Source organism: Brachionichthys hirsutus, chromosome 18, assembly GCF_040956055.1.
Source record: "Brachionichthys hirsutus isolate HB-005 chromosome 18, CSIRO-AGI_Bhir_v1, whole genome shotgun sequence".
Taxonomy (NCBI): Eukaryota; Metazoa; Chordata; class Actinopteri; order Lophiiformes; family Brachionichthyidae; genus Brachionichthys; species Brachionichthys hirsutus.
Window position 1 is genome coordinate 1692935 of NC_090914.1, and position 27648 is coordinate 1720582.

The window sequence follows — 27648 nt, forward strand, 5'->3', positions numbered from 1 at the left end:
GAATATCAGCATTGACCAAAATTGACCAAGCAATCGCTACAGCATTCGGGAACTGTCACGCTGCACTTTGACCGTCACTTGCGTGTCAGTGTCGCGTTCTCTGAGATAAATAAAGTTGATTTCAAGGTAATTTCGATTTACATGTTCATCCTGCTCAGCTCACTTTATATGGCGTATGCGTTTGTGTAATTAATAGTGGTCATGTTTCCCTTGGATGTTGCCTGTCATTTACTCATTTTCAGAGAGTTAAAGCGAGCGTTGTGTATTTATGTTGTGTATTTTGTGTACTGTGTAGGTGGTATGATACCTGAAAGGTGTTTAATTTAAACAAAGGGTACATAAATGGCATCAGCAGGTACAACAAACACAATGGTGCTTTTTCCATGTGAACAATAACACTGATTTAAGAATCGTGTGCTTCATGGGCTGTTTCTGATCAAAAGATTAAAGAGTGTAAAGAGAGACTGTACATATGTCAAGGCAACTGTCATTAAAACCATCTCAATCAGGAGAATGTCCTCCAGGCTTTAACTTCTTACCTTTCACAAATATATGACACCCTTTTGAATGACTGATACCAGCCATATATATATATATATTATTAGTGGGAGGAGTCTGTCTGTCTGCATGTATGTAAAACGTGGCTTATTGTAAATGTGATTTGGGGATAGGGGTAAGAATAAAAACAAGCATTTCGGTGATTAGGGACATTTTAGTTGGTGAAAAGCAGGTGGTTGAGTATAAGTGGTTGTATAAATGTTATACCATTCATTGTCCATTAGGTCTTGACAGGCCAAGCCACACGCAGCCTAAATCTGGTCGGTCGGCCACTGTAGTTCAAATTAACCAAAAAAAGAGGGAGAACCATATAAAAGGTTCATTTCTGTTTTAAGTGGTCAGACAACGCAGATCCTGTTGATATTCTCCCACCGTGGAGACGTGAAGGGGTTCAGGGCGAGCTTTTCCATGCCTGTCCTGGGGAGACAATATACTGCATGAGGTGGGAGAGAGAAGTGAGCCGTGCGGCGGCCGGCGGCCAGGCTTTCCAAGTCCTCCGCTGCATAGGCACAGATTTGAAGAGATTAACACACAAGCATCGGCTCTGATACGAGCCGAGGATTGAATTAATTATATACTTTACTGGGCTGTGGCGCATTAATGTGTTGTAGCATTGAAATACCCCCCCCCCCCCCCCCCCCCCCCCCCCCCACCACACACACACACACACACTACTCCTGCAATAAGATTGGAACCTTCCCAACCCAGCTTGTGGTGAATGCTTTAGATTTACATTCTCCCTTGTTTCACTCAAGCTCATCTAATGTGGGAGATAAATACTATCAAGTGATTTTGGTTTGGAGGCTGTCAGTAAAGTAGTTTACATAATTTGCCTGAAATGCCCCCCAAGGAGGAGCCAGCTTGGTGTTGTGTTCTGTCCTCATTGGTGGACTCATGATTTAACCTAAATGTGTCTTAACCAGATGATGACTGAAGAGGCGTTTGATGTGATGGTGGTTGGCTCCTGTATGACTGACTTGGTGAGGTGAGTACATTTACACATTACACCTCGTAAACAGACAAAAACAACAACAAAAGACGAGTGCGGTCGAGCAGTCGCATAGGTCGCAAGTCGACGACTACCTGTACTTATATGCGCAAGCCTGTTCTGATGACGTGCTGCATTTACGTGATGTTTGTGTCGTTGCTGAAATGATTATTCTGTCATCAGATGATTGGTTCCTACTTGAAGCACAAAACCTTTGCCTCCACTTTCTGTCGGCAAAAGTAATTTTGCAACACTTTCATATGTTTTGGTGCCATTTCCTCAGCTATAATCGTATTGCTGCTGCTCTGTTGTTGCATCACACCCATCCACTAGATTCTTCTCCCAGTTTAACTAGCCCTGTGATGACTCAAAAAGGTTATGAATAGATTTGTCTCACACTGGAATGGCCGGCATATCTCTTAGTAGAGTGAGTGAGTCAAAGATCTCGAATCGTCTTTGCTTATAACATGTTCCCTTCATTTTATTTTTAGCCGACGCGAGAGCAATGTTCCTTCAATTTCTTTTTATACATTGGCGTGCAAGCTTGTGGAAAACATGACATGATAACCCATAATGCACTGCACAGCGCTGTTGACACAAGAGCAGAGGAAGTGCTCTAAACATAGATAATGCTGCTCGTCCTAAATGCAAAGAGTGTTGAGAGTGATGGAAACGTCTGCTCTGCCAGAATGAAACAGGATTTTCTTCAACATCATTTAAAGTCATGTAATATCTGCATTAAAGTATTGAACATAACAGAACTGCAAAAAAAATCTTAATCATCATTATCTCCAATAAAACTCGAAAAGTGACTCCACAGCTATTTTGTCTTTGTGTTTTGTTTTTTTTTGTTTTTTGGTCTGTTAGCAGGATTGCACAAACACTACATCAGATTTCCATGGAATTTGATGGGCTAGTGACATTGAGTTTAGCAGTGGATCCATCCGGATAAAGGGATGGATCCGGGATTCTTTCCATGTCTTTAGCAAAGTATGCTAGGAATGTTTAGACTTTGTGTCAGTTTCACATCAACTACTTGATGGATGACCATGGAAAGAAATGTTTTGGAGTAGTGTAGTAGTATTTAGTAGTATTGTCATGTCATGGGACTGTTGCTTTTGGCTGCAGGAACATAATATGGCAACAGAATCCTCTTCTAAAGCGGTATTGAGTAACAAGGCCAAGATGGATCCCTTCTTTGCGACCCCCTTTGGATTGTTCAAGCTGGACCGACGCGAGGAATTATGGCGCCACTCTGGCGTGCGCGTAAGACGCAGCAGCAGACGTGGACGCTGGTGTATTTCGATGCTTCCTCATCAGTCATCATGTACGCATCTACTTCAAGCGACTGACTTTACCACATAGATAAACCCCTGCGGGTCGTTTGCACATCTGAACACGTTAAACCAATATCGCACACATTCAGTAGTGATTCATTCATTCATTCAATGCGTTCAAACAGAGCATTAGTGCACCAGACCTGCAATGACTCTGCCCGAATGGGGCTCGGGTCGCCCTGGGGTGGGATTGAGCTCTTTGACTGCAGCTTGTGTTGATACAGAATGGCGTTCTGTCTGTCTGTCTGTCTGTCAGACGACCTGAACTCAAAGTGAGAAAAGGATCTGGTTTAATCACTGCTTTTATTAAATGTGGTCAGCGTTGCATCATTCTCCTACTTGTTGGGAATGTGTTGAGCCAAGTAGGATCCGTTCCCATAAACCCTGAGTCAGCAACACCAACACAGTGGGTTGCTTGAAAACAATTTGTCACTCACAATAACCTTTGTGAAGGATGATGCGAGCTCAAAGAAGATACGCCGTGTCAATAGAGAGTAACGCCAATCCCCCACGAGCGCCCGTCTGCTAAATCCCCTCTTGACGGGACAAAGGAGGGCGTCGTGATTGCCGTGCGACACTTTTGCCACACGAGCTTGTGCTCCATTTTTATTTGAGACCTGGGAATAATAAGTGTCTCCTGGCTGCCAGCAGATGGTTCTCTGTGTAAACAACAACCCGGGCGAGTGGGGGGAAAGTTTTAGGCGAGTCCAAGTCTGCTTGTCACATCTGAGCTGTCACTCAAGTCCCCAGAAACATATGAAGCTTTTTTGATGTGGGGGGGGGGGGGGGGGGGGGAGTATTTATTTTGTTGTTCATTAGTAATTCAACAAGATACTTTGAAGGGAAAGAGTTGTAAATTAAGACCTTAATAGGGTGACGGGAAACGGCCTGTTTTTGTGGAGAGTGCGTGTGAGAGAGAGAGTGAGAGAGAGGGAGGGAGAGAGAGAGAGAGAGAGGGAGGGAGGGAGAGACTTGGCTTTCTGGATAGAGGTCACAATGTGGATAGGGGAGGGTAGTTGGAATAGTTTGCAGCCCTTCAAAGTGATATGCATGATTTTGAAGTTAGGAATCCAGTTGTCTTGAACAGCCAGCGTTTACAATTAGCTGACAGGCAGCCGAAACTCACATGCACTCTCACACTCCTGTGCTGCAGTACAAATAATCCGAGGAGCAGTGCAGTACTTGTATATGAAAAAAACTCTGATGAAAGATGTAGTTTCTTTCTTGGGTAAAAGTGAATATTTTTAACCTTCTTGAAAAGTATTATGCTGTTGAGGTCAATATTAATCTTAATTTAAGGGACTGAAACCTTTTAGCTTCCAGACGTAGAAATAATGTCATTATATGGTAAAAACAAATAACTATAACAAAGATTACAAAAAGTCAATTTTGTTTTTTTTTGCACATTCCTTGTCTGTTTTGGCATCATACCTGTTTATTCTTTGTCGTGTGTGATACTTATTCATGAATACAAGAAGTGATTGTCGTTCCCATTTGTTGCCCATTTAGGATTAAATCAGTCTTTATCTTCATGTCAGGAAAGAATGTGTTGATGTAGAACCGAAATGATCTGTTAGCGTAGAGGGGGACTGTGGCTTTGAAATTGTAAGGATCTTCAGGATAAAAGTCAAAAGTTGTTGGGAAAAGAAATACTACTTAAATGCAGTACTAAAGTATTGGCACTGTCTGGTGCTCTGATGAAATGTCTGTTTTGACTTGTCGGCTACACACACTGCACCGCTGTTGTGGGGTTTAACCCACGGTGAAAGCTGCACAGTGCCCCCTACTGCCAGGGGGCCAAGCACTATTTCCTCTGCCCAGTGAAACCCGAGTTCCCAAATATTTAGAGCGGAACCAGACCGGACCGCACGATTCCTTCTGTCACAGCAAAGTAAACACTCATCTTTAAATGAGAGTCTGTCTCTTGCTCAGAGTCACCAATATGGGCTCCAGGTGTGAAGGGCGGGAGCAGTTAGTGAGCTGCCTCTGCTTTCAGCATAATCAAAGTCGAATATTTTTTTGGGGGGGCAAAACAAATTCCAAATATTTACCACAGCTTCTGAAATGTCTATATTGTCTCACTTTCTTATTCAAGAAACTGACTTTATTTGAAATTTTGATTAATTCAAGCATGTGCTTTTGCTTTATTTAGCTTCTAAGTGCTCAGTGAAGGCCGTGTAGGGAACTGGAAAAAGACGTGCTGTTGTCCAGACACAAGAAAACAGCAGTTCAGGTTGTTTTTGTCCGTGTCTACTCCCCCCCCTCCTGTTGCTCACCAACGGCTGAGGAATTACTGTTATAGAATGGAGGCGAGGGAAATGAAGGCCGGCCTTAAAGCAAACATTTCACGTCAGTGAACACCTGCTTTGGCCTTTTGGTTTAATGGGAGAAAATGCAATGAGGTTGTACTTAAGCAAATACGTGGCCTGTTTATTTGGCGCATTGACACAGACGACAATGGCCAAGTGTCTCTTGGCGTGACGGGGCGTGGGTGGATTTATTTAATTTATCTTACCTGTCAGTTAGATCAGCTTTCAAGTGGCTCTTGGTCAAATTGTATGTGGACAATACCACATAGGCCATTCTCGGATTATCACAGGTGATTCAATAGATGTCACAAGAACTTCAATGTTAAGATCAACTACAACACGATGCAGCTAATTTTCCTGGGAATCTTATAAAATAAGAAAGTGAGTGGCCTACATATGGAGGACAAGACAAAGAGAGGAAATGGAATAAACCATGACATAAATTCTTGACTTCATATCTGTCCATTGTTTATTAATCAAATTAAACCCACTTGCCTCATCCTTGGAGTTTTGTATTACAGTGATCCCTCCTACTTCGCGGCTTCGCGCTATTGCGGCATTTCATGAACAATATTAACATATATCTCATTGTGTAGCTACTATGCCATGACAATAAAGGCTTTCTATTCTATTCTATATTTGCTATTTCACAGTGTTTCACAGCCTCTCGAAATTCTTTATTTTTGTAAAAAAATACAAAATTCTATCTTAAAAAATTATTAAGATTCAGCACCAAAATACAGTACAGTAGTGTATTTCAGAAAAACGATGGACCTGTTCATGTTCAATCAAAAGACTCTTCTCCTCTCATACAAGAGGCTTCTTCAGTTCTGAGGGACTGGGAGAGAGTTTAGACACTTATACTCTTGTTGGAGCAGATAACAAAGAAACAAAGAAATGACCAAGGAAATCAGACTCCCCAGGAGTATTAGCATTTACTTTATGAAAGTGCACCCCTAGTTACTGGTATATTACTGGTATATTTTTGCTCTTTTGCTCATGGCCAGGCTAATGTTTTCCACTTGTTTGTCCTAAGCTAAGCTAATGAGGATAGATATTCAGATGTGATGGTAGTATTTACTGTCTGAAAAGAGGGTTGCCACCTGGTGCGTGTTTCTGGGGTAACAGATGTTGTGTTGGTTTTTATTCCGTCTGTTCTGACCTACTACCACAATGTAGATTTTTCCACCTCCAAAACAAGCTTGTTAGTATTTATATATACAGTACATCACTGGAGTATTTGTAAGCACCGAGAGACAAAAGCAGTGACAAATCAACAAGACAGCTGTACCAAGTAGAATAGGTAATGTCTATGTGGGTGTGCATTTAGATGCCTTCCTCCTCTGTTTCTTCCCACCATATTCCATCCTTGCTGACAATATATCTTATTGTAGCTTTAGGTATTGAACTGTTTAACACACCAACAGTTTGCCGTGTTTGCCACCAGCTTCTCACTGACTGGAAATACTGCGATGGAGTGAACTCACTGTAGCACACTTGCCACAAACACAGTCACATGTATACAAGTATAGGAAGAGAAGTCAAAGCATTTGTGGGAAACAGGTTTATGCCATTTCTCCATCTTTAAAAAAGAAAAGAAAAAGCCTTTGTGAACGGGCACTGGTCCATGGCCAGACCACAGCGTCCCGATGGACAGTATGAGGTTGTCTGTTTTCAATCCCCTGTGTTAGTCATTGCCCACTTTGGAAGCCTCAGCCAACAGGCAGCTGCCCCTGAGGGCACCCACCTGTGGCATATCAACCTTGAGGGGTGAGCGTGTCTTAACCCAACTCTGTTGAGTCAGGCATTTCTGAGTTGAGTTGAGACATCTATGAGTTCTGCTGGTTGCATCATTTGCAAATTTAGCAAGACTTGCTTGGGCATATCTGGTGGAAACGTAAATGTCCTGAATGCTTTTGAAATGGACGACGCAATTGAAAAAGTTTTGCTGAGGTTTTTGGTAATGCTTTGTTTTTAAGTGCGGAAAATAGGGTGACATTTAAAAAAAAAAAGGTTCCCTATGGTCTCTTAAGTCAAGTTTGGATTTGTTGATCTTTGAAAGACTTTCTTGCAACCAAATGATATAGTCCTTATCAGACACCACAGAAAGCTTTTGTGCATTTTCACAGGAAATAAATACTTTTAAAAGGGAAAGTTGTGGCTTGCTTGACATCTCACTTCACTCACTAGCACACTCACAAAGCCAAGTAAAACACTTTTCATAGTTTAGTAGGAATGTATTTTTATTCTTAACCTGCCGTGTGAAGATGTTCTTGAGGTAAAAATGAAGTGAGCAAAACATTTTATGCATAAAAATAATTTGAATGTAAATATGGACATCATATTGTTTGAAGGATTAATTACTTTACCTTTTTTTTTCTTCCAGCCAGGCACCAAGGCTTCCCAAAGCGGGCGAAACCCTCCATGGTCACAAGTTCTTTATTGGCTTTGGAGGGAAAGGGGCCAACCAGTGCATACAGGCTGCAAAACTGGGGGCCAAAACTGCTATGGTCTGCAAGGTATGAAGGTAGAATCAGGTTTGCAACAATACACTGTTGATGTGCTTATGTTAGTATGGATTGTAACATAAATAACTACATGCCCAACCATTGACTCATCCAGCAGTAGGCTCAGAAATAATCAGCTCCAATGGTCCACCAACTAGTTAACCACTTCCAAAAATCTTACAGTTTGTTTCAGACTTGAGTCATTTCCCCAGATCAACTCGTATTTTGACTTGATCAATACCATGCCGTATGCATAAGACCACCCACATTTGCTTGCCTTCAAAGAAGCCAATTCCCCAAACATGCAACCCTGAGTCTCCAATCAGTACGCTCAGTGCGGCCTTTCAACCTGAGCACCAAAGCACTGAAGCCCCACCTCTATCAGAACAAAGAGGCCCGATCGATAACAACCCAGTACGGGAGGAGCTCTCTGGGCATGGGGAGAAACCAAAAATAGACAACCAGGCTTGTCAAAAACATCCAAGACGAAAGGCCACTCTTCAAAGAGATTGGGGCCAAGCAGCCAATACCAACGCAACCCACTATCGCAGCCAATTAGGAGTGCCCGTGTTTTGGCACATTTATTTGAAAGCGTGGGTTTGATGTAGGTGCCTTGGAGCAAGGTGGGGACCCCTTCCACAACCAAAAGTAGCTACAAATGTGGGTATCCCAGTGCGGATCGGGAGAAGAGGGGAAGGAAACCGAAGGCGAGGTGGGCATGAAGAGGCGTAAAGGCGGGGTTATCTTGTCTTGAAGGCTTGGCGCAGCTGGTCGTGTGTTAGAGAGTGTGTGCGTTTGTGCGTTTACACATTTTCGGCGGCGGCACCATGCCAGTATGCTGCCAGGGCACACAAAAATCCAACCCAACTGAGATTTGCTTGTACTACTTTTCAGAGGTTGCCGCTAACCAAGTCTGACCCTGCTCGACTCTTTCTTTGTTCTCATCATTTTGCCTTCAATCTTTTTTAGGTTGGTAAAGACTTATTCGGAGACAATTACATCCAGAATTTCAAGAACAACTGTGTGCACACAGGTAGGGCAGAGGACTCTCTTTTTTTTGTGCGTGATATGCCAAATTGGTTTCCATTACCACCTTTCAAGGCAAAAAGTTCACATTCAGAGCAATTTCTTTTGTAGTCTGTATCAGTACTTTGAGTTACTTAAGGCATATGAAAGCTTTACTATTGTTGTTGCTTCTCTGTTGTGTTTTCTGTTGTAGTATTGTTAAGAACGAATTTTCTTTTCCAAACTTGTGCTCTATACACCGGCAGTGTCTATGGCTAGTCTCATCATGGCCAAAGTGCTTCAACCAATTATTTATTGTTTGAGTCACACTGTTTCCCAAAGGCGGATGGACATTGGGCTAAATGTTTTCAGCCACCATGAAAGAAAACCAATGTATTTATTTTTGTTGGATAGTTACATAAGGGTTGATTCATTGTACCTTTTACCTTTCCCCTATGTCTCAGATTTTGTGAGGCAGACCTCTGATGCCGCCACAGGAGTTGCTTCCATCACTGTCAATGATGCAGGTCAATGCTTTTACTTCTGAGATCCTAAAAACTCTAAATTGTACAAATTGTTTTGGTGTACACACAACCAAGAGTGCATGAGTGTTGTCGGTGAAGTATTTCTCCCAATGCATTTAGATATACCACTGCTCAAGTGACTGTAATGACAAATGTGCACACACTTGCACACTTCACTCAAATGGGTTGGATAACTGCTTTAACCCTTTAAAGCATGAATCATGAAATAATTGCAAAAAAAATATTTTTTTGGGAAAATAAGGTAAAATAAAATATTTTTGCATAAATTTGCATAATTGTAATTACATTTGGATTTTTTTTCACATGGAAAATGCAGATGCATTGTTTGATTGTAAATCAATTTATGATTTAGAAGCCTTGATTTCCTGAAAGGCTTAAGTAGACGTACAAATGTAATCCTGCAGTCATTTGAAGCCATATTTGACTCCGTTCCCTCCTTGCTTGGTGTCCGCTGGCAGGTGAGAATGCCATTGTGATCGTGGCCGGTGCCAACATGCTGCTAAGCAGTGAGGAACTGCAGAAGGCTCTCCCTGCCATCAGCCAGGCTAAAGTGCTGGTGTGCCAGCTGGAGATCAGCCCACAGATGTCCTTGCAAGCTCTACAAATGGCTCAAGAGAATAAAGGTCAGTGACGTTGGTGTGGCAAATACGGAGGCGTGCTGGACCTTCGTACTGATAGAGGAAAAATCTCTGTCCAGGAAATTGTCTGAATGTCAAGAGAGACTTCTCAATCCCCTCTTGCAACATAATCCACTTCTTCTCTGGCTATCTGTTTGCTCAATATGTTCCAAAACCTCCTACTTTTTTCAAACGTGACTATATAAACTCCTTCTGTCTCATTGTCACGCTCAACCCTGTTGAGCCCCCTGCTGTTTGGCTGGGTCTGCTTACTTATTGATTAAATAGACAGTAGATTAGTGTTCTGGTGTCGTCTGCAGCAGCAGCTGAAGGTCGGCTCAGTTGTGACCAGCATAGAACTCTGGCTTGCAGTTGCTTTGGCAGCACAAGCATCTATGATATAAAGCAAATCTGGCTAAAAAATAGATTGTATGTACTACATTTTTGGGAGACACTAAAGTTCGAACAACTATTACAAACATAATCAGATTATTTTCACAGTCTATGAATCAAGGCTGTAAATAACTGACTAAATCTGCGTAAAACCCAACCAGACGTCGCCATTATGTCCGTGACAACAACAGGAAGCGTTACGTGGGTTTGTTTCAACTTTCATTTTAAGCAGCTTAAAATGTTATTGCAAGTTTTCATTGATTCTCCATCTTTAAAAAGATGTGTTTATATGACACATTCGTGTCAGACCTTTCACCCCTGACTTCCAGCCACAGACTCGGCACTCCGACTGTCCGTACAGATCGGTGAAGACAGAGCAGGCGTTTGAGTTATCCAAACATATTGTTGTGTAACAATCGACGTCACGGGTCCGCTGGGGCCTATCCGAGCTGGCTAAGGGCAAAAGGCGGGGTACACACCCCGGATGAGACGCCAGCTCATTGCAGGTACACATGACGCACAAGACAAACATTCACACTCCCACCTACAGACAACTTGGTGCGAATAATTCACCTAAACTACATGTTTTTGGAGGTGGGAGGAAACCGGAGAACCCAGAGAGAACCCACGCAGACACTTTTCTACAAATTTCTGAAATGGATTATTACCTCCGCCAAGAAGGTTATGAAAACGCCTATCTATCCGTTCATCAACAGTCATGCAGGGTGGGGGTCTCTATCTCACTACCGAATTTCATCTGGATCGGATCCAGACTGACGTTAGGAAATAAATGTTACATTTTAACATTCACGAATCTGTTAAAAATACACATCAACTCTGATTCACTTTGACTTTTCATGGCTTGTGTTTAAAGATACCAAGAACAATCTAGAACCTTTTGCTGATGATCCAGATCACCATGTGGATGGTGTAGATCCAGTTAGGAGAGGAATGAGCTGCTTGGCGGAGGTCTGCGCTCTCTGAGTGCTTTTCTGGTTCATTATGCAGTCAACAAAATAAGCCTGATCATTGAGTCAACTTTTTAATCTACCGTTTCCAATTTCTTCACCAAATTCTCTTTCTGCATGGACAGGAAGCCTCACTGGCGTTAAGTCGTTCTCTCCTCAGATGTAATATTTATGTTGCATCTGACCGACACGATTATCATCCAGTCGTTAAGTGAGGTCTTTCAGTTGAAGACTTTTTCCATCAGAGATAATCCAAAGACTATTTTCGAGGATGCTTTTTACCCCGCACCTATCACAAGATCATCCTTCCTACCTGCCGATGCCATCTTTATGTTGGATAAACACGGTTTAGAGTGAGGAGATGTGTCTGGCTGTTATGTGCCGTAGCTGCACTCCCCTGTCCTCTTCAGAGACAGGCTTCACGTCACTTTTATCAACGCGAGAATGTCAACAGATGTAATTTATTGTTTGTTGTCTTTGCAAACTTCACCAAAAGTCCGAAGGATCTACTTAGCCCTGCATAAACACGGCCTATTTTAAACCACCTCAATCCCTCTGTCCATCCCTCCTGCCACCTTTTTGATGGTAACCAGGTTATTAAGCTCATGCTCATTAACAGCATGCTATTATTAGCAGCCCTCTACGTCATTGAAGACGCCTGGGGAGCCTTTCACCCCATCATCAGGGCCTGTCGTCAATAATCGCTCGCTGCAGGTTGCCAGAACGGAAGAGTCGCAGCCATAACCACGTTGCAGATGGGATACCCAGATGGCCTCTCCCAGCACCCCCCCTTCACTGCATCGACCGTGGCGTGCAGTGCCAGGAGAAATGGAATACCAGCAAAGATGCTTGGCAAAGATGTTACCTCGACGGCACCGCGTCTGAACATTGTGTAAATTGAGTTCTCTGGAGAAAAGGGGTGTTAATGGGTTGTGTGGGAGGGATTAATCGACGCGGGGGTGAGGTGCCGCTCAAATTACGCAAATGTCACCATCGAGCCACACGTACTGTCGATGACGGCTCTCAAACCACTTGTCAAGATACCCTCTGAAGCAGTTATCCTTGTGGTGATTTAAATGTTCATCAACTTTCTCAGTAGAACGCACTAATGTGCCTAATTCATTGCCATCCGGCATTTCATATTGAGAAGTAGATGGACTTCAATTCCTCTTAAGAAGTGAGTAACTGGCAGGAGTCGTGTCGTTTCATCCGCTCTTCCTCCTCTTTCTTGTCTGAGCATGATGCTGATTTCTTATTCCTCATCAGAGGCAATTAAAGCCTCTTAAAGCCCTTTCACGTTCTCGCTGCTGACTCGATTCCTTTGTGCTTGTGTGTGGATGTGAGCATGTGCGACTGTAAAGGAGCGTATGAAACCCTCTCTGCCCCCCCCCCCCTCTTGTTTTCCAGCCACGTTTCCTCTTAAATCGGCCACAGACAAAGGATATTTTTTTAATTTCAGGAACACTCATCTAGCACATGGGCAACCAGGTTTGAACTTCGGTAGGAGAAAAACCCCTGAGTTGTGACACACTCCCCAACCAGACATGACTCAGCGACACACATCCCAGAATTGGCACAGCTGTACCAGCAGCTGTGTGTGTGTGTGTGTGTGTGTGTGCTTTTCATGCTTTTCTAACACCTGGAGAGCGAAACAAAGCAACCTGAGACTGACTCTCTGGTTGATGTTGCATCCACGTGAGTACTCGCTTGCAGATTCCTTCATGCATCGGTGCATTAGGGATTTCACACAGCTCTCTTGTGTGCATATTGATAACTGGCATCCCCAGCAACCCGTTGCATTCGTGCTTCACCACCATGCATGTAGCAGCATCACCAGAGTGGCGTGCTTGGAGCCAATCCCATGCAGGGGAGATTGGAAAAGACCACATCCCAGTTCTGCCCACAGCTACACACAATAATAAATATGGCTAATGGCTATGGCTAATATTTTCATATGATTCAATCACTTTCTCTGTTTATCCTGTGGTTAGTGCTGCAGACTGAATGTCTGCTAATGCCACAGTACTTTATAATAATAATAATTACTCCAACTAATAGCAGAATCAAGCTTACATATTCAGCAGTGATTAGCGTGGGCAATATAACACATATAGTCTGAATAGTTTTCCAAGATTATTATTTTTTTTTTATTGAATTAGAACTTCAGAAGATTCCCAGGAATTCTATTTACACACTGAAGATGAGCAAATCATAAAATCCCTCCGAACATCTGTTAAAATAGAATCGGCAGTTTGCTTCTAATAGTTGTTAATGATCTTCAGATGCGCTGCAGTAACTGAATTCAAATGTTGTGTAATCAAGTTTGTTCTTTAAAGAAAAAGAATAATACTACACTATTACTCTGTAAATAATTACATAGAAAAAACATTTTTTAATACTGAACCAAACCAGTGCTAACAAACGGATACCGTTTCTGGACCACTTCACTTCTTTGCTTTTGCCACCATGTAGGATGCATGTCAAAACATTCGTTTGGCTTTGTTGCCTTTCCTTAATAAGACGGTTGAAGATGTGTGACAGACGATGGAAGAGAGCGTGGAGGCTGGACATGAGGCAAAGGGCTGTGGGCCAGAGCCAAACCAGTCAAACCAGTCAAACCGCAAGGACGTCCGGACATCTCTTTTTAACGTTTTCCCAACATCATTAAAAAATAATAATAATAGACCAATCAGGATGGAACTACCTGAACACAACTCCATGTTTCACCTGTGTTTGGAAATGGATCTGAGTCCAGATAATCATTTAGTTTATTCGAGATTGAAATCTGTATTTGTCGGGGGCGACCAGGCGCTGAGTCCCAGTCCAGCGACGGAGAAGTGATCTGTGTAGCATCATCGCGGTGACATCACACAGTGATGCACTAGATTAAGAGCTGTGAATTCAAGGTGTCTGCTTAGTGAGCAATAAAGGGACATGTGACTCTTTGTTTTTCACTGTTGGTGGTGACGAAAGCTTGAAATACACAAAACTGCAGCTGCATCTTTCACGGAAGAGGAGATGAACGTCTGTACAGTTGGGTGTGTTGAGAGGTATTATTAGCACTTTCACTCGTGAGCAGCCCGGCATCCACCTCAACACCGCAGGTGGCCAAAGTCCTCCACAAACCCACGCAGCTGCTCTCCTATCTGCTCACGCATACACAACCGCAAATTCGATTTTACGCTATAGAGAGGCTTTGATGTCGCCAACGGCGAACATATGTCTCCCTCTCATCCACTCGCTCGCAGGGCGCTTTGTTTCAAACACAGACACCCGAGTTAACCGCCTCATCCTCACACATGCACAGAAATCACAGAATGAGAAGCGTTGTTGCTTTCCCCTCATGAATATGCATGAGACGGGGATGTGCAACACGCGGAGGGGATTGATCTGAAAACAGCCTGCACCTCTCTTGTGCTCATCAATATACACAGGAGGGGTCACAGCTCCTCCCACCCACATACTGACACACACATATTCATCATGGTGAGTCTTTTCCGCACGCACGATCCAGGAACTTCAGCACAGCACAAACGGAAACAGGAAGTCGGCTCTTCTTTTTCTGTATGTCCCAATGCTTTTTTTTATTTCCTTTCCAGGCAATGCTAATTGAATCATTTAGAGGCCACCTCTTTTTCCCCAGAAGCAGCCCTCCGTCGTGGCTCACTCGCCTTTGTTGCTACCGAGTTGAATTAAAGCAATGCCAGACTTTGGCATTGCTTGAACTTTAACGTGGCGCTCTATTTTCGAGCCGTGACTCTTTTTAAGCCCTTCTAATTGTTGCTTTCATGCTGAGTGTCCTTTATATTGTGATAAATGACTCTGTGGTGACTGAAAAGATCAATGCCTGGTTTCTTCTTACAGTTAAGACAATATTCAACCCAGCGCCAGCAATCCCTCACCTGGATGCAGGTTTCTACAGAGCTTCTGATGTGTTTTGCTGCAACGAATCTGAGGTGACTGACCACACACACGCACACACACACACACACACACACACCCAAAGACACACCCAAAGAGTTCTATACTATAAGTCTGCCTCCCGACAAAAACATGGAATCAAAGTATCAAAGGAGCAAACCCTGTAAGCCAAGCTGTGGGTTGAGCAACCTTTTACCAATGTGTGGTGGTTTTTATTTTTATTTTATTTATTTTTTATAACACAGATTTGCATCTTTAGCAAACTTCAGCAACTCTCAGTTTTATTTTCTGATTTTGGAACATGAAACAGAGATCTAAGAGTTGCTTGAAAAACATCCAGCTGTCTTTTTATTATTCCAGCTGAGTCCTTAAATATAAATTTGATGACTGCAAAAGACTAAAACTGTCCAAAATGCCAGAAGTAAAGAAAATGCATGTCTTGCCTGCTCCCCCAGGTACATGAACCTGTGTGTGTGTGTGTGCAGTAGCACCCATGCTAACCGTGTCAAACTCTAAACCTAAAATGACAAACATTTAATTTTGGCTTTGCTAGATTGCCCGAAATGTTTATAAGAACAACCCATTTACTGATTTAAAAAAAAGACGATTTGGATAATTTGACAGGAACAGCAATACATTTTTTATTTTATTTATAAGATAGGGTTCTTGGTTTTAATATCGGTGCGGCAGCATCTCGGTGTGAGTAATACAACGGAGTGTGTGGGATCAGCGTGACCTGGGCTTTGACGTAACCCGTAACCCCAGCGACCAGCGATCGGTGAAAGCCAGCGGCGTCGCAGCTCATGTCCTGACTGGCAGGCGATGACAGATGAGTGACGGAGGGGGGCAGGGATAGATGGGAATTGTAGTAAAAACAAGGCAGATGTGCTCTGTGTCAGAGTCGACGGCCCCTCGGGGATGGAGTCGATGCGAGTTTGCCGGGAGCCTCTATTTGATGTGGCGATGCGGGGCGGAGAGAAGCTGCAACCAGGTGTGAGGACATGAAAGGGAGAGTCGACGGAACGCAACGGGCCGACGTGAGAGCCGGGTCATGGGGGGGTTAGTTATATTGTGTTTTATTCTGAACGCCGGGGCGTAGAGATCACACCCCGAGGGACGGGTGAAGTACAATGCAAAAAAAACGCAGTAACGAAACTGAGTTCGCTGCTTGGAGTGAATTACTGCGCCGAATCAGACTTTTAGAAACGCAATCAAACCAAAGGGTGAAGAGCTGCTTGGGTCTGGAACAGAACACAAAGCCTGGTGTTCGACGCGTCCCATTCTTACGAACGCATTGCTTAAGATGTGTAGCAAACCTCGACTGATTAGATTTAGAATTTAGCGGTCAAAGGTCACTGCGACCTCGCCAAAAGATGTGTTTGGCCATAAGTCAAGAATTCACGAGCTACCTGGAATAGAAACAGGCCCAACACCTGTGAGTTTTAGCTGTCCTGACCAGAACCGGGCCTCATCCCTCCAACAGGTTTCATGTAGTCCTGCCGGTTTTCTGTGCATCATGTTTCATTTCCAGGGCTCTTTATTGAACAATCGTTTTCATTCAATGGAAATATTCTCTGCTTATTTTATTTGGGAAGATGCTAAACCTAAAAAAATAACGTCACTCCATCAGGAGGAAGATTTAGACACGGTGTCAGGAAAAAGTTACTTCATGCAGACGCAGTGCAAAGTATGAAAATACAGATATAAACCAGTGTGTAGGCTCCTAAATACGCCCCCCCCCCCCCCCCCGACAGCGTTTCTGCTTATGCGTTGAGAAATGGGTGCATGCTGTGTGAGCGCGAGACAACAAGAGAGACATAACGCAACGTTCTCATATTCCTGCACACAGAGGGGGGGCAGATTGATGCCCCGCCCTGATGCGGAGCTGATGACTAACAAAACGGCGCTCTTCCCTCTTCCCTCTGGCTGCGGGCTCTGAAAGCACCGATACACTCTGCGGTTTATTTCTGAACTGTCTAAGGTCATTGTTCACTTTGACACATCACAGAGGTGGGGGGGGGGGGCTGTTTCATCCTCAGACCTTTTTTCACTGTGAGCGTGAGCCGTGCCTTGACCCGTCCCGTGTGGGCACACAGTTGGTGCTCTGCGTATTTGTGTGTGGTCTCACTGTACTGTATTCAGGCAGGGGGGGGGGGTTAAGGATGACAGGGTGAAGGCCCTCTTTGATCATCAGCCCACAGACGATGCAGAAGTGTTTTTCATTGGAGGGAATTAGGTTTGATGTCCACCTGAGGACCTCACCTGCGAGCCGGCCCGTGAGCAACACGAACCCGAAAGGAAAGCGTGCACGTTTCCTGTGCACGTTTCCCGTGCACGTTTCCCATGCTGCTGTTGGGCGCAGTGTTGATTACAGACCTCTAATTAGAGCAAATTAAAGGGAAAGTACCCCCTTAGATACTGTTTTTAGCTCATGAGTAACGCTTTACAGCTTTCTCGACGCTTTCATGTGGCTTTCTTGAACAATGTCTGATTCTTTGAAGGGAAAACAAAATCTCTCTCTCTCTCTCTCGGCTAAAACAGGATAAAAGCACGAATCAAAAATAACTAACTGGAAATTATTTTCCATGATTGCAGTGTAGCTATAAAATCAGATGTGACAGAACACGACACAGATCGGTCCATCCCCAGCAGTAAAAACAGGCGGTGTGTATTAAGAGAGAAAATGCAAATGTGAATTTTACTGTATTGTTGAGTGGTAATTGTGCTTTTATTCAGAATAAATATTTTATAAATAATTACGTCACACTGTTTCTGCTCCAGAGGCCAAAATGCTGATTAATTGATGAGGTCAAAAGGCGCCTGCCGTTATTCCACTGCTCGTGACCCAGCCATGCGTTACTGTTATGAAGCACCAGCGTGGGGCTCAGTGTCTTTACATCATGTATAAAGATGAGCATTGAGCGAGTCACTTTAGGAGAGTCGTATCTCGTAAATACCTGTTTTATAACGCAGATGTCGGGGTTCATTAGTGGCCTCTCTTTTTGTGTTTCGTGGGAGCGTGTACCCTCGCGGGCGCCGGCCCTTTCACGTGACTTTCTCCGGTCCTGATCTTTAAGGATGCCAGTCGCCACGGAGACAGCTGTTGTGGCCCCGGGTTTCCTTGAAGTTGCCCAGACATCAGCTGCTTTGTCACCGAGCCAGATAAACTAACGTGCTGAGAGGAAAGCGCTCGGCCTGCAGACGGATGCAGCGAATCCTCAACAGACGGCGTGTGTGCGTGTGTGTTTTTATGAGCCTTTCTGACCACGGTCAGTGTGTAATTAAGAGCTGGCATCCCAGAGCCCAACCATAAACTACAGCCAGTAAGCAAAAGCTCCGTGGAACTGCTAACCAGAGACACATTGAATGGTCGTGAAAAGCGAACGATTCCGAGCAGAGATTTTGTTTGTTGTGGGGGGGGGGGGGGGGGGGTCCATCATGCATCTCGTTATTTACAGAATTCTCCGTCCCATTTGTGCTGGTTTTACCTTTATCTTTCATTTTAATGCCTAACCCCTGATTAACTGTTCCCTGACCTGGACGCGATGACGGGTTGAGGAGGAACGGTGCCGAGTCATCAGCTACCTGAGGTGAAGGTTTAAGAGCCGAGTGAGCTCCTGGGTGATTACATGTGCTCATCTGCTCCGTCTGCTTCCAGGCCGAGCTGCTGACCGGCTGCTCGGTAGCTAACGTGGAGGAATCTCATCGGGCCTGTCGGGAGCTGCTGAAGCGAGGTTGCCGGTCAGTCATCGTCACTTTGGGCCGCGAAGGCTGCGTGGTGCTCAAGGCGCAGGATTCTGTCTCCACGCACGTACCGGCCACCGCGGTGCGAGCAGCGGACACCACGGTAAGCGTGACGCGTGTGCTGAGTGTGTTTTACTGTCACCTGGGCAGGTGTTTCCTTTTATCGCTGTAGATCTCTCCAGCAAACATCAACCTGATCCCCGGATTTCTCATCCAGCATTGATGCTAATATAAAAACAATTTTTTGGGGGTGAATTAGATGTAGGCAAACGGAATTTAATAGAGATATTTATATTTTTCTGTGAATGAATCGTCGGCTGATGCTTTAACTTTTCATCCAGATCTATCATCAGTAAGTCCAGAGATCAAGAGCATACATTTATCTTTTGCATGTTCACTATACATATATATATATATACACACAAAGGAAAAAAAACCTCTGTGACAAGTATTAAAAATATATAGAAATTAGTGTGTGATTTTAAAACGATAATGAATAATAACATTTATTAATAATGCAGTCATTATGCATAATCAAGTATTTGTACATATTTGTACATACAGCGGAACAGAACAAGGAAAAAGCAGAACACGGGGACATGATCCTACAACTCTAAAAACAACCAGAGACACACAAGCATAAATAATAACAAAAATACATTATGACACTCCGTCCTCTTAAACCCAGACATCATGAGTATTTAAACTATGCATCTATGATGTTGTAGTGAATAAATAAACCCAGAGAAAGCAACCGCTTCATCTCAAATGCTCACAGATATCAATTATCTCGATCCAATACATGGAGTACACAGAGTGAGTACCTCATGTACTTATCAGTTCAGTAGTTCTTTATGACCCAGGAAGATGACGCAATGAAAGGTGAGGAATATTTAAAATCAGGAAGGAAATGTTCCGGTTTGAAGGAGAGCTGCTCCGTTGACGGCGAAGCGTCCGGTGCTGCTGGCGCTCGGCTCGGGCCGCAGGTCCGTCTGCTGCTCAGGCGGAACGGGGCCGGATCACCGGGGCTGCCGTGACCGGAGGTGGTTCCCCTCCCTGATCCTAATCAGGACCACTTGACTCACTTCAAGCTGGTCCGTGTGGTTTGTTGTCGTCACCGACTTCCTGTTCCACTGAGCAAACGCGTCACCGCACAGAGGTGTTGAACGCCGCTTTGTGTGAATCAGATCTCATTGAACGTTGTAATTGCTTTAATGTAATTGCTTAATTGCACACACACACACACACACCTCCCGGGTGCTTTTATAGTGCTATAATTTCCAAATGCTGTTTTTACTCCAGAATAGCAAGCGTGCGGTTGCAGCTTTACTTTAAACCCACAAAGCTGTGTGCTGTGTGTTTATTTACACACACACACACACACACTAAAGGAGGGACTGAGCAGCAGCTACTTCACCTTATTCACCATCTTCATTCTCACCGCCTTCCAGGAACCCCCCCCCCCTCACATGATTCACCTCTTCGGCTTGCATCAGTCTGCAGAAAGCTGTGGTTGGACCTGCTGCATACCCCCCCCCCCCCCCCCCCCCTTCTGTTCTTTGATGGATCCATAAATTCCGGATTGTTGAACTCTTTTGGACGTCATAATCCCTCTTCCAGTAAAGCCTTTTCTTTCTTTCTTTCTTTCTTTTAACGGAGAGCAGCAGGTTATTAGCGTGATTGCTGTTTCGCCCTGAGCCTGCAGGCCCAGTAAATCTTTGATTACCTCATGTTTTTATAGCTACGCTTGCATGTTAGTTTTGCTCTAATATTCAGTCTAAACCATGTTTTTCCTTTTATTTCTTGCTGTAACTTTTCAGTTTTGCTTGTACACCGAGGTAGTATTTCTAGGCTGTAATTCAACCCACTCGTCGCCTGCACTTTCTCAGTGTGGCTCAACTCTCTGCTAATCAGGACAAACACAAATGGAACTTTCACTTTTCTTATTTGGGTGCGTGTAATTTTTTTTTGTCTTAGGATGACTGATGATGATGATGAATATATTTATTAGATAGAATGTTAGAGTACAAGTACAATCACACAGTAGCATGTATTACAGTACAAATAAAGTCAAACATCCTGTCTAAGAGGAGCATTTCTAAAAAGCCCTTGCGGTCTTGTTTCCGTTGAAAGTCCTTCGTACATAAATCATCGACATTTAACAATACAATTTTCTCAATACAAATAAAAATAAAACCAATATTAAATAACTCAATTGATGCAGAATAACATTAGAAAACTAAAAATAATTTTACACCACAGATGCAAAATGACAATGAATGACAATAACTTACATAAATTACAATAAATTACCAACACACTTTAAGTCCTCCTGACTTAAATATCTGCTCCTCCTGCAAATGCCTGAATAATATATATTATGCTCTGAGTCAAGGTCAGGAATCCTGATGACAAAGCAAATCTCATCGACTTCATCTTTTTTTTGTTTCTTTCATCTATTTTTAAATTGAATGCAGGCTTCCCTCGTCTGGTCCATTTGGTAAAGACGAGTCTTTAGTACACACACACGCACACACACACGCAGCCTTCCAGCCTCAGCAGGACTTGGGTGGCCTCGGTTTCCACTGCACCGGGAGGTCCACTGCGTCGGGCAAAAGGTAGACAGCGGCATCTAAACCAGACATTACAGCTGCACAGCGAGTCTGGACAGTCAAATTGCTCCCAGTCGTCTCCGTTGACTGGAGGCCCGCAAGGACCAATGGGATGATTCGTCCCTGGTAACCTAAGGAATACCTCCTGAGCGCCGTGGGTCGGCGTGGGCCGATGAGAGACCTGCCACATCACCGGGTTGTAATGGACAGCACATGAGAGAGAGCGTCGAGACGAAGCACCACAGGTGTACCAAAGATTGGTTTGATTAAATGAATCTTCCTCTCTCGTTACTCGAGACGAGACATGTCCGGCTGGCTGCTTATCGGAAGCCCCTCTCCATTCAGGTCTCCTCTCTCCCGGGATGCCTTTCATTGACAAAGGCTGGAGGCTTCATCCGTTAACGGCGGAAAGCTCCATCTGGCCGATCGGGGTGGGAGTCGAGATCGCGGGAAGCCTTCGGGCGAGACTCTCGGTCACCGGTTCTGGAGACTCGACGTACTCATTGTACCCAGAAGAGTGTAAAGACGTGCAGAGCGGCGCTCTTTAAGTGTGCCCTATAGATTCTGTGTCTGCAGCTCGGCGCTGTGGCATCAGCTGTCAGTCAAAGCTTGTGAGCGCCGCTGTTGTCTTTGTCCTTGGATTCTCTGTCAGAGGACTTTCTACACGCGCTCCTTGTTCCGTGGCAGCTTTTGCTGCTATTCTGCTTGTCTTCTCTTCATTTTAGACCAACACCGTTCATGCTGCCGCCAGAGGCAATAAAAAATGTAATTTCCTTGGAGCCGTGCTGCTGATGAGTTAAATAGTCAAACGATGACTTTATATGAGAAAATTAAAACTTTTAGCTTTTTTTGAAATCAGATTTTTGACGTGTTTATTTCACAAAAACGCATCAAACTAAAGAGAACTTCCTACACAATCCGCTCTTAACTCTTTGAGTGCCATTCACGTCTAAAGAATATTTTTGAAACCCTAACATAACTCCGGAATGAAAAATGGTAGGAACACACTTTTTCTTTCTGATGAAAAAAAGAGGCTTTAATCTTTTGTTTGGTAGGTTCGGCGTTTGCATAATCATTCTAGCAGCTATTCTATTACTGCAGAAAAAGACTGGCATTCAATGCATGCAGTGTTTCAGGGGCATAAAATCAAGACAGATTTACCTTTTTAAGAAATACGAATTAGCGTGCAAAACAATTAAGAAGCATACCTGCAGAGGAGCCAGGCTTTATTTCTACCTGATGAAGCTGTAGAATATTTGCATCGTGCGTTTACATTGATTTCCATGCATCATTACTGAGAAGCATGCGCTTATTAGCCGGACAGTAATTCAATGCATGAAATATTTAATGGGAATAAAAGACGATTTAGATTTTTTGTATTTGATATAATTCTATATTGTGTAACATCTGCACAATAATTGATGGTTAAATGTATGTTTTATAATTATTTATAACACAGGGAAGTGTAACTTTCACAATCTACCTGCATGTTATTGAAATTCCCTTCGCATTGTCCAGGACAGCTTCACGTTTCTGATATATTATATTATATATCCGATTGGATCTAAATCTTCAAGTAGCTCTTGTGGTCATTTATTTTAAAAATCAGGTACTTCAGTTTTATATTTCATAAACAAAGGAAAATAAATCAGATGGGAATGAAGACGCCAAACATCACGCTTTCAAAGTAAAACATTTCAATGGAAACAAATTAAGTCGTGTCATCGAGAACCGTCATTCATTTTCTCAAAGATTTAAGAATGATTTTAATGCAGGCCTGATTCAGACTCTGATAAGTCTGGTCATTTAAATAACATTCAGAATTTCTGCCATTTTCCTTCCTTAATTATGTATTTTTTACATTTGATTTTGTTAAATTTTAGCGGTTATTAGCATTCATAGAACTTTGATTGTCTGAGTTTCCTGACACTAAAATCCCCCCCCCCCCAGTGCACTGTTGGTCATCAGTTCCCAACAACTCAAGAGTGACATCATCGTTTCAACCGCAATATGTGAACTGGGAGACCAGTCAGCTGGGCCTTGCTTCCAGATGCTAGCCCAACTTTAGCCCGGCCGCGCTACCAGACAGGAGACATAAACACACGGAGGCTTTTAAACACGGACGTCCAGCCAGCCTGTGAAATGTTTGAGCTCTGACCTCACTCTTCCCAGTCCGGGAGTCACGCCCGTGGCATTCCCCAGAGTGTAACGGCCGTAATGATGACCTTTCAAATAAATCAAATCGCATTTTTCATCCTACATCGCTGGCATCCGTCATCTGGGTCATCAGAGAGGGCTTTCGGGGGCTGTGTTCTCGGCCCGGGTCCGTTTCCCCTGCGCCGTAGAGGCAGCGAGGAGTAATGGAGCCGCCTTGAGAGAACCTTTATTTGGGGTGAGGATTTGTGGTTAAACATGAGCTGGTCGCCACATTCCATTGTGCCTTTTCCCATAAGTGAGCCCCCCCCCCCCAGCCAAACTCCTCCAGGGCGTACACAACACATTCCGTGTCTATCAGTAGAGAAACTGCATGAATGATCTTTTGAAAAACAGCCACAAGCGGAACACCGGCCGGTTTACTGGAGCTCAAACGAAGCCGACCCGACGACCTTGAAGCAAAGTCGCTCGTCTCCCTATTTGTTCATCTCTGTGGTTCTCATTTATGTTTCACTGAAAGCTCAAGGAACATTCTCAGAAACTTGTCATCGTAGTTGAGCCGTAGCGCCACCTACTGTTGACAGCGAAGTGAATGCCTCCCGTCTCCATCGTATAATATTAAACTTTCAAAGGCTAATAAGTTGTGTTATCGTGGCGTCCGGTTTTATTGCTCCTCGCATGCACGCAGTATTGCGATGCTGCTCAGCAGGGAGGGGAGGGGGGGGGCTTGGCTGCAGAATAACGCAGCAGGAAAGCACAGGAGCGATTTAATAAAAGCACTGATGTAATATCGTTTTTTTCCCAGGGTGCTGGAGACAGCTTTATTGGAGCGCTGGCGTTTTACATGGCTCATTATCCTGCGATGCCTCTGGAAGAGATGTCCCGGAGAGCCAATCAGGTGGCGGCAGTGAGCGTGCAGGCTGCCGGGACTCAAACGTCGTACCCCCTCAGAGAGGATCTGCCAGCCGTGCTGTTCTGAAGTTGGACACAGCGTTTAGATGAAAGCCTCTGTGATGCATTCATCTCTTCATCCCATTTAAGTACCCCAAGCTGTTGTAAACATGAGCAGGACACTCGTGAGTGATGCTACAGTTTACTAGCAGCTTCACAGCAAAGGTTAAAACACACACACAGATATACGGGTGGTCATTTGTTACGTCCACTTTCTTCAGGGTTTGAATCCCGCTGGAATGAACGCAGACTTTGTACAGATCCAGGAACGATTCCTCTCAGAGTGTCTGAAATCCAAGCAGGCCCCCCCCCCGACAATAAAACGACGGTCTGTTCAATCCCAGCAAGGTCGCGCTGTCCGCACGTTAGATCGATCTGATCTTCCTCTTCTCAAAGAATAGGACATGCTTGTTCACTGCAAGACAGAGAGAAGATCCTAAATGGAAGCCGGCGCATCCGGATGAAACAGAGAGCAATGCATTATCCCTGGGGTCAAACCAGTGACCTCTACAGAGGTCCCCCCCGGAACCTGGATTCATGACATCAGCAAATAAATACAGACGATAACGCCTGATTTCCACTTGTTCATTACCATTTTATTACGGATTTGAAACTGGTCATCGATTAAAACCAAATACTAGAATACTTTTGTTTCTGACTATCATCGTGGACGTGTCCCTTTTTTATTTTAACCCACTGACCGTTTCATTCTAAATGCAGTAATACCGTGACATATATAAGTATAAGCCGCTCCTGGACCGAGCTCGTAACTCAATTCATTTATTCCCATACGAAATAGCTGAAAACATTTGTAATTTGTTCTGGCCGTCTAAAACAAACAAAAACCCAAATCAATGCTAGTAATGGAAAAAACATGTTTTTAAACTGCCGTATTGATGCACACAAAATGATATTACTGTAATATAAAATAGAAAGTGGTTTTATTATGAATTTTACACTGAACGAGTGAAGCGTGCTCAATTTTATGCTCTCATCTTCATGTAATTATTGCTGGCAGGTTTGCTCGTATGTCGAGGTATTACTGCATCTCACAAAACATACAGGCCTCCTGTTAGAATCCAGACTGACGTGCTCGTGCTGCCTTGCTCACTGACTCATGCACATCACAGCATTATAACGTGCACAACATGAACAAACAGCTCAACTCCATCTCACCGAACGGATCATGCTTGCGCAGCACCAGTTTGTCCTTGAGACGGTTCCTCTTAGTGTTGAAGAAGTAGCCGGTCCCTGCAGCACTCATCATCTGTACCAGGATGGTCCTGATGGGAAACAGCGTTAGCATGTTAGCATCTGGTACTTCACAGGAACTACAACTATTCTGTTCCACTCACTTTGATTTTGCCTTGGCCACTGGTGGAGCAGAGAAGCATCAGAATCAGACGGTTAATGCTTTGCAAATATGAATCGACACATTCCGGAGAAGACATTCAACAAAAATCGAGCGTAGATTGTGTTTAGGGTTTCTGTTTAATCAGCATCTTCATGCACCAGGTTACACCTGCCGGCTAAACGGATTGCAAGGGCCAAAACGTAATATACAGGTGACATGAGGTCGTGTTTGTCAGAAAGAAATATTTGTGCACAAATTTTAACTTTTAATAATTAGCCTTAAGAAAACTGAGAAAAAAAACCGAATGCGCCATGATTATGTTTTTTTTTGAAGTGAGGTAAATAAGCTAGTTAGCAAAAGCTAACAGTTAAAAACTCACCAAGGGCAAACGTGACAACACTTTAAACGTTTACGATTAAAGTGCTACAAAAATAGTCCAAACGTAAATACGTAGAAGTGTCACTAAGTCAGGTTAGACAGCGTGAACCGACACTTAGCAACTAGCCTCTAGCTAACACACTAGCTGTTAAAAGCAGCTCGGCAGAGGAATGGAACCGAAGTTTACGACGACGACAGAGAAAGGTTTCTAAAAACTCACAGTTCGCGGTGGTAAGAAACATTTTAGAGACTTCAACAAAGCCCTAGGTCGGTGGTAAACAGAGGTAAGTCACATTGAGGGAGCGCGCTTCCGGCTGAAGAACTACTTCCGGGTCAGCTTGGACGGAAACGGATCACACGTGACAAAAGTAACAATAAATAATAATAATAATAATTAAAAAAAAAAATCAATATATGTATAAGAAAAACATGATAGATACGAGGCAGCCTCTGCCATAATGTCAAATGGGCTAAATAATGATTCAGAACCAGATGGCAGCTTCGTCTTCCTCGTCATGCTCCATTTTCATCATCGCATCTTCATTTATCATGACGTGTCTTCGCTCCACAATGTCCTCGTTTCTTTTTATTTATTTATCCTTCTTTATTATTATTTATTTATTTATCCAGCCAATCAGAGCTGGAGTCCAGTCCCATGTCTGCTGCAGAGAAGCTGAGATCCGTCCCAGCTGACAATCGGACAAGAGGCGGCGTACACCCAGGAAGGGTCGCCGGTTTTTGCTCACATATCTTCATTCAGTCATCAAGTCATCAAAATCACCGGGGATTCTCTCTGAGGGTAGAATTTTGTTTTCAGCATGACCCAGATTTGACTGTTTATGATCTCCTTTCAATGATAACGTCTAATCTCTTGTTTACATGATAGGATACATTTAATCATTCCTTTGTTTCTGTGTAAATCCAGCAAACAAGCATTAGCATTTGACACACTCTGTTGCCAGAATTCTCTGTACCATTTATGCAGTATTTTGTTTTTTTGATCGCCACTCACAAACAGAAGCTTCTGTAATGCTTGTTAGAAATCCGAGAGCAGGAGCTGCTGCAGGCAAACACAATATCAGAGCGCTCTGAATTGTCTTCCCACTTGCGTAAATGGCAATGGCTGTGTCACTTATGATGTCATGCACTGATGTGCATCAGGTTGCTATGGTTACAAAAATCTTGCAACACACACACACACACACACACACATTAGATTTCCGTGTGGGCAACAGGTCCAGGATGAATGTGTGGCCTGAAAAGTTGACTGCAGGTAATATAATAAAAGAGGAGATGAAAATAATTTT

General features: G+C 43.7%; 2 protein-coding genes across 2 annotated transcripts; one reads left to right on the forward strand and one right to left on the reverse strand.

The window, feature by feature from the left end:
• The first annotated feature begins 114 nt into the window (after positions 1-114).
• rbks (ribokinase) lies at positions 115-25254 on the forward strand. The gene is made up of 9 exons (XM_068751828.1): positions 115-126; positions 1482-1543; positions 7579-7711; positions 8669-8732; positions 9169-9231; positions 9708-9872; positions 15092-15183; positions 18807-18995; positions 24464-25254. The coding sequence occupies exons 2-9, from the start codon at positions 1482-1484 to the stop codon at positions 24635-24637; spliced, it is 942 nt and encodes a 313-aa protein (XP_068607929.1). The 5' UTR covers positions 115-126; the 3' UTR covers positions 24638-25254.
• mrpl33 (mitochondrial ribosomal protein L33) lies at positions 24665-26648 on the reverse strand. Its single transcript, XM_068751829.1, has 4 exons — positions 26562-26648; positions 25965-25983; positions 25786-25892; positions 24665-25024 (listed from the first exon to the last, which is right to left on the reverse strand). The coding sequence occupies exons 1-4, from the start codon at positions 26581-26583 to the stop codon at positions 24975-24977; spliced, it is 198 nt and encodes a 65-aa protein (XP_068607930.1). The 5' UTR covers positions 26584-26648; the 3' UTR covers positions 24665-24974.
• Positions 26649-27648: the final 1000 nt, after the last annotated feature.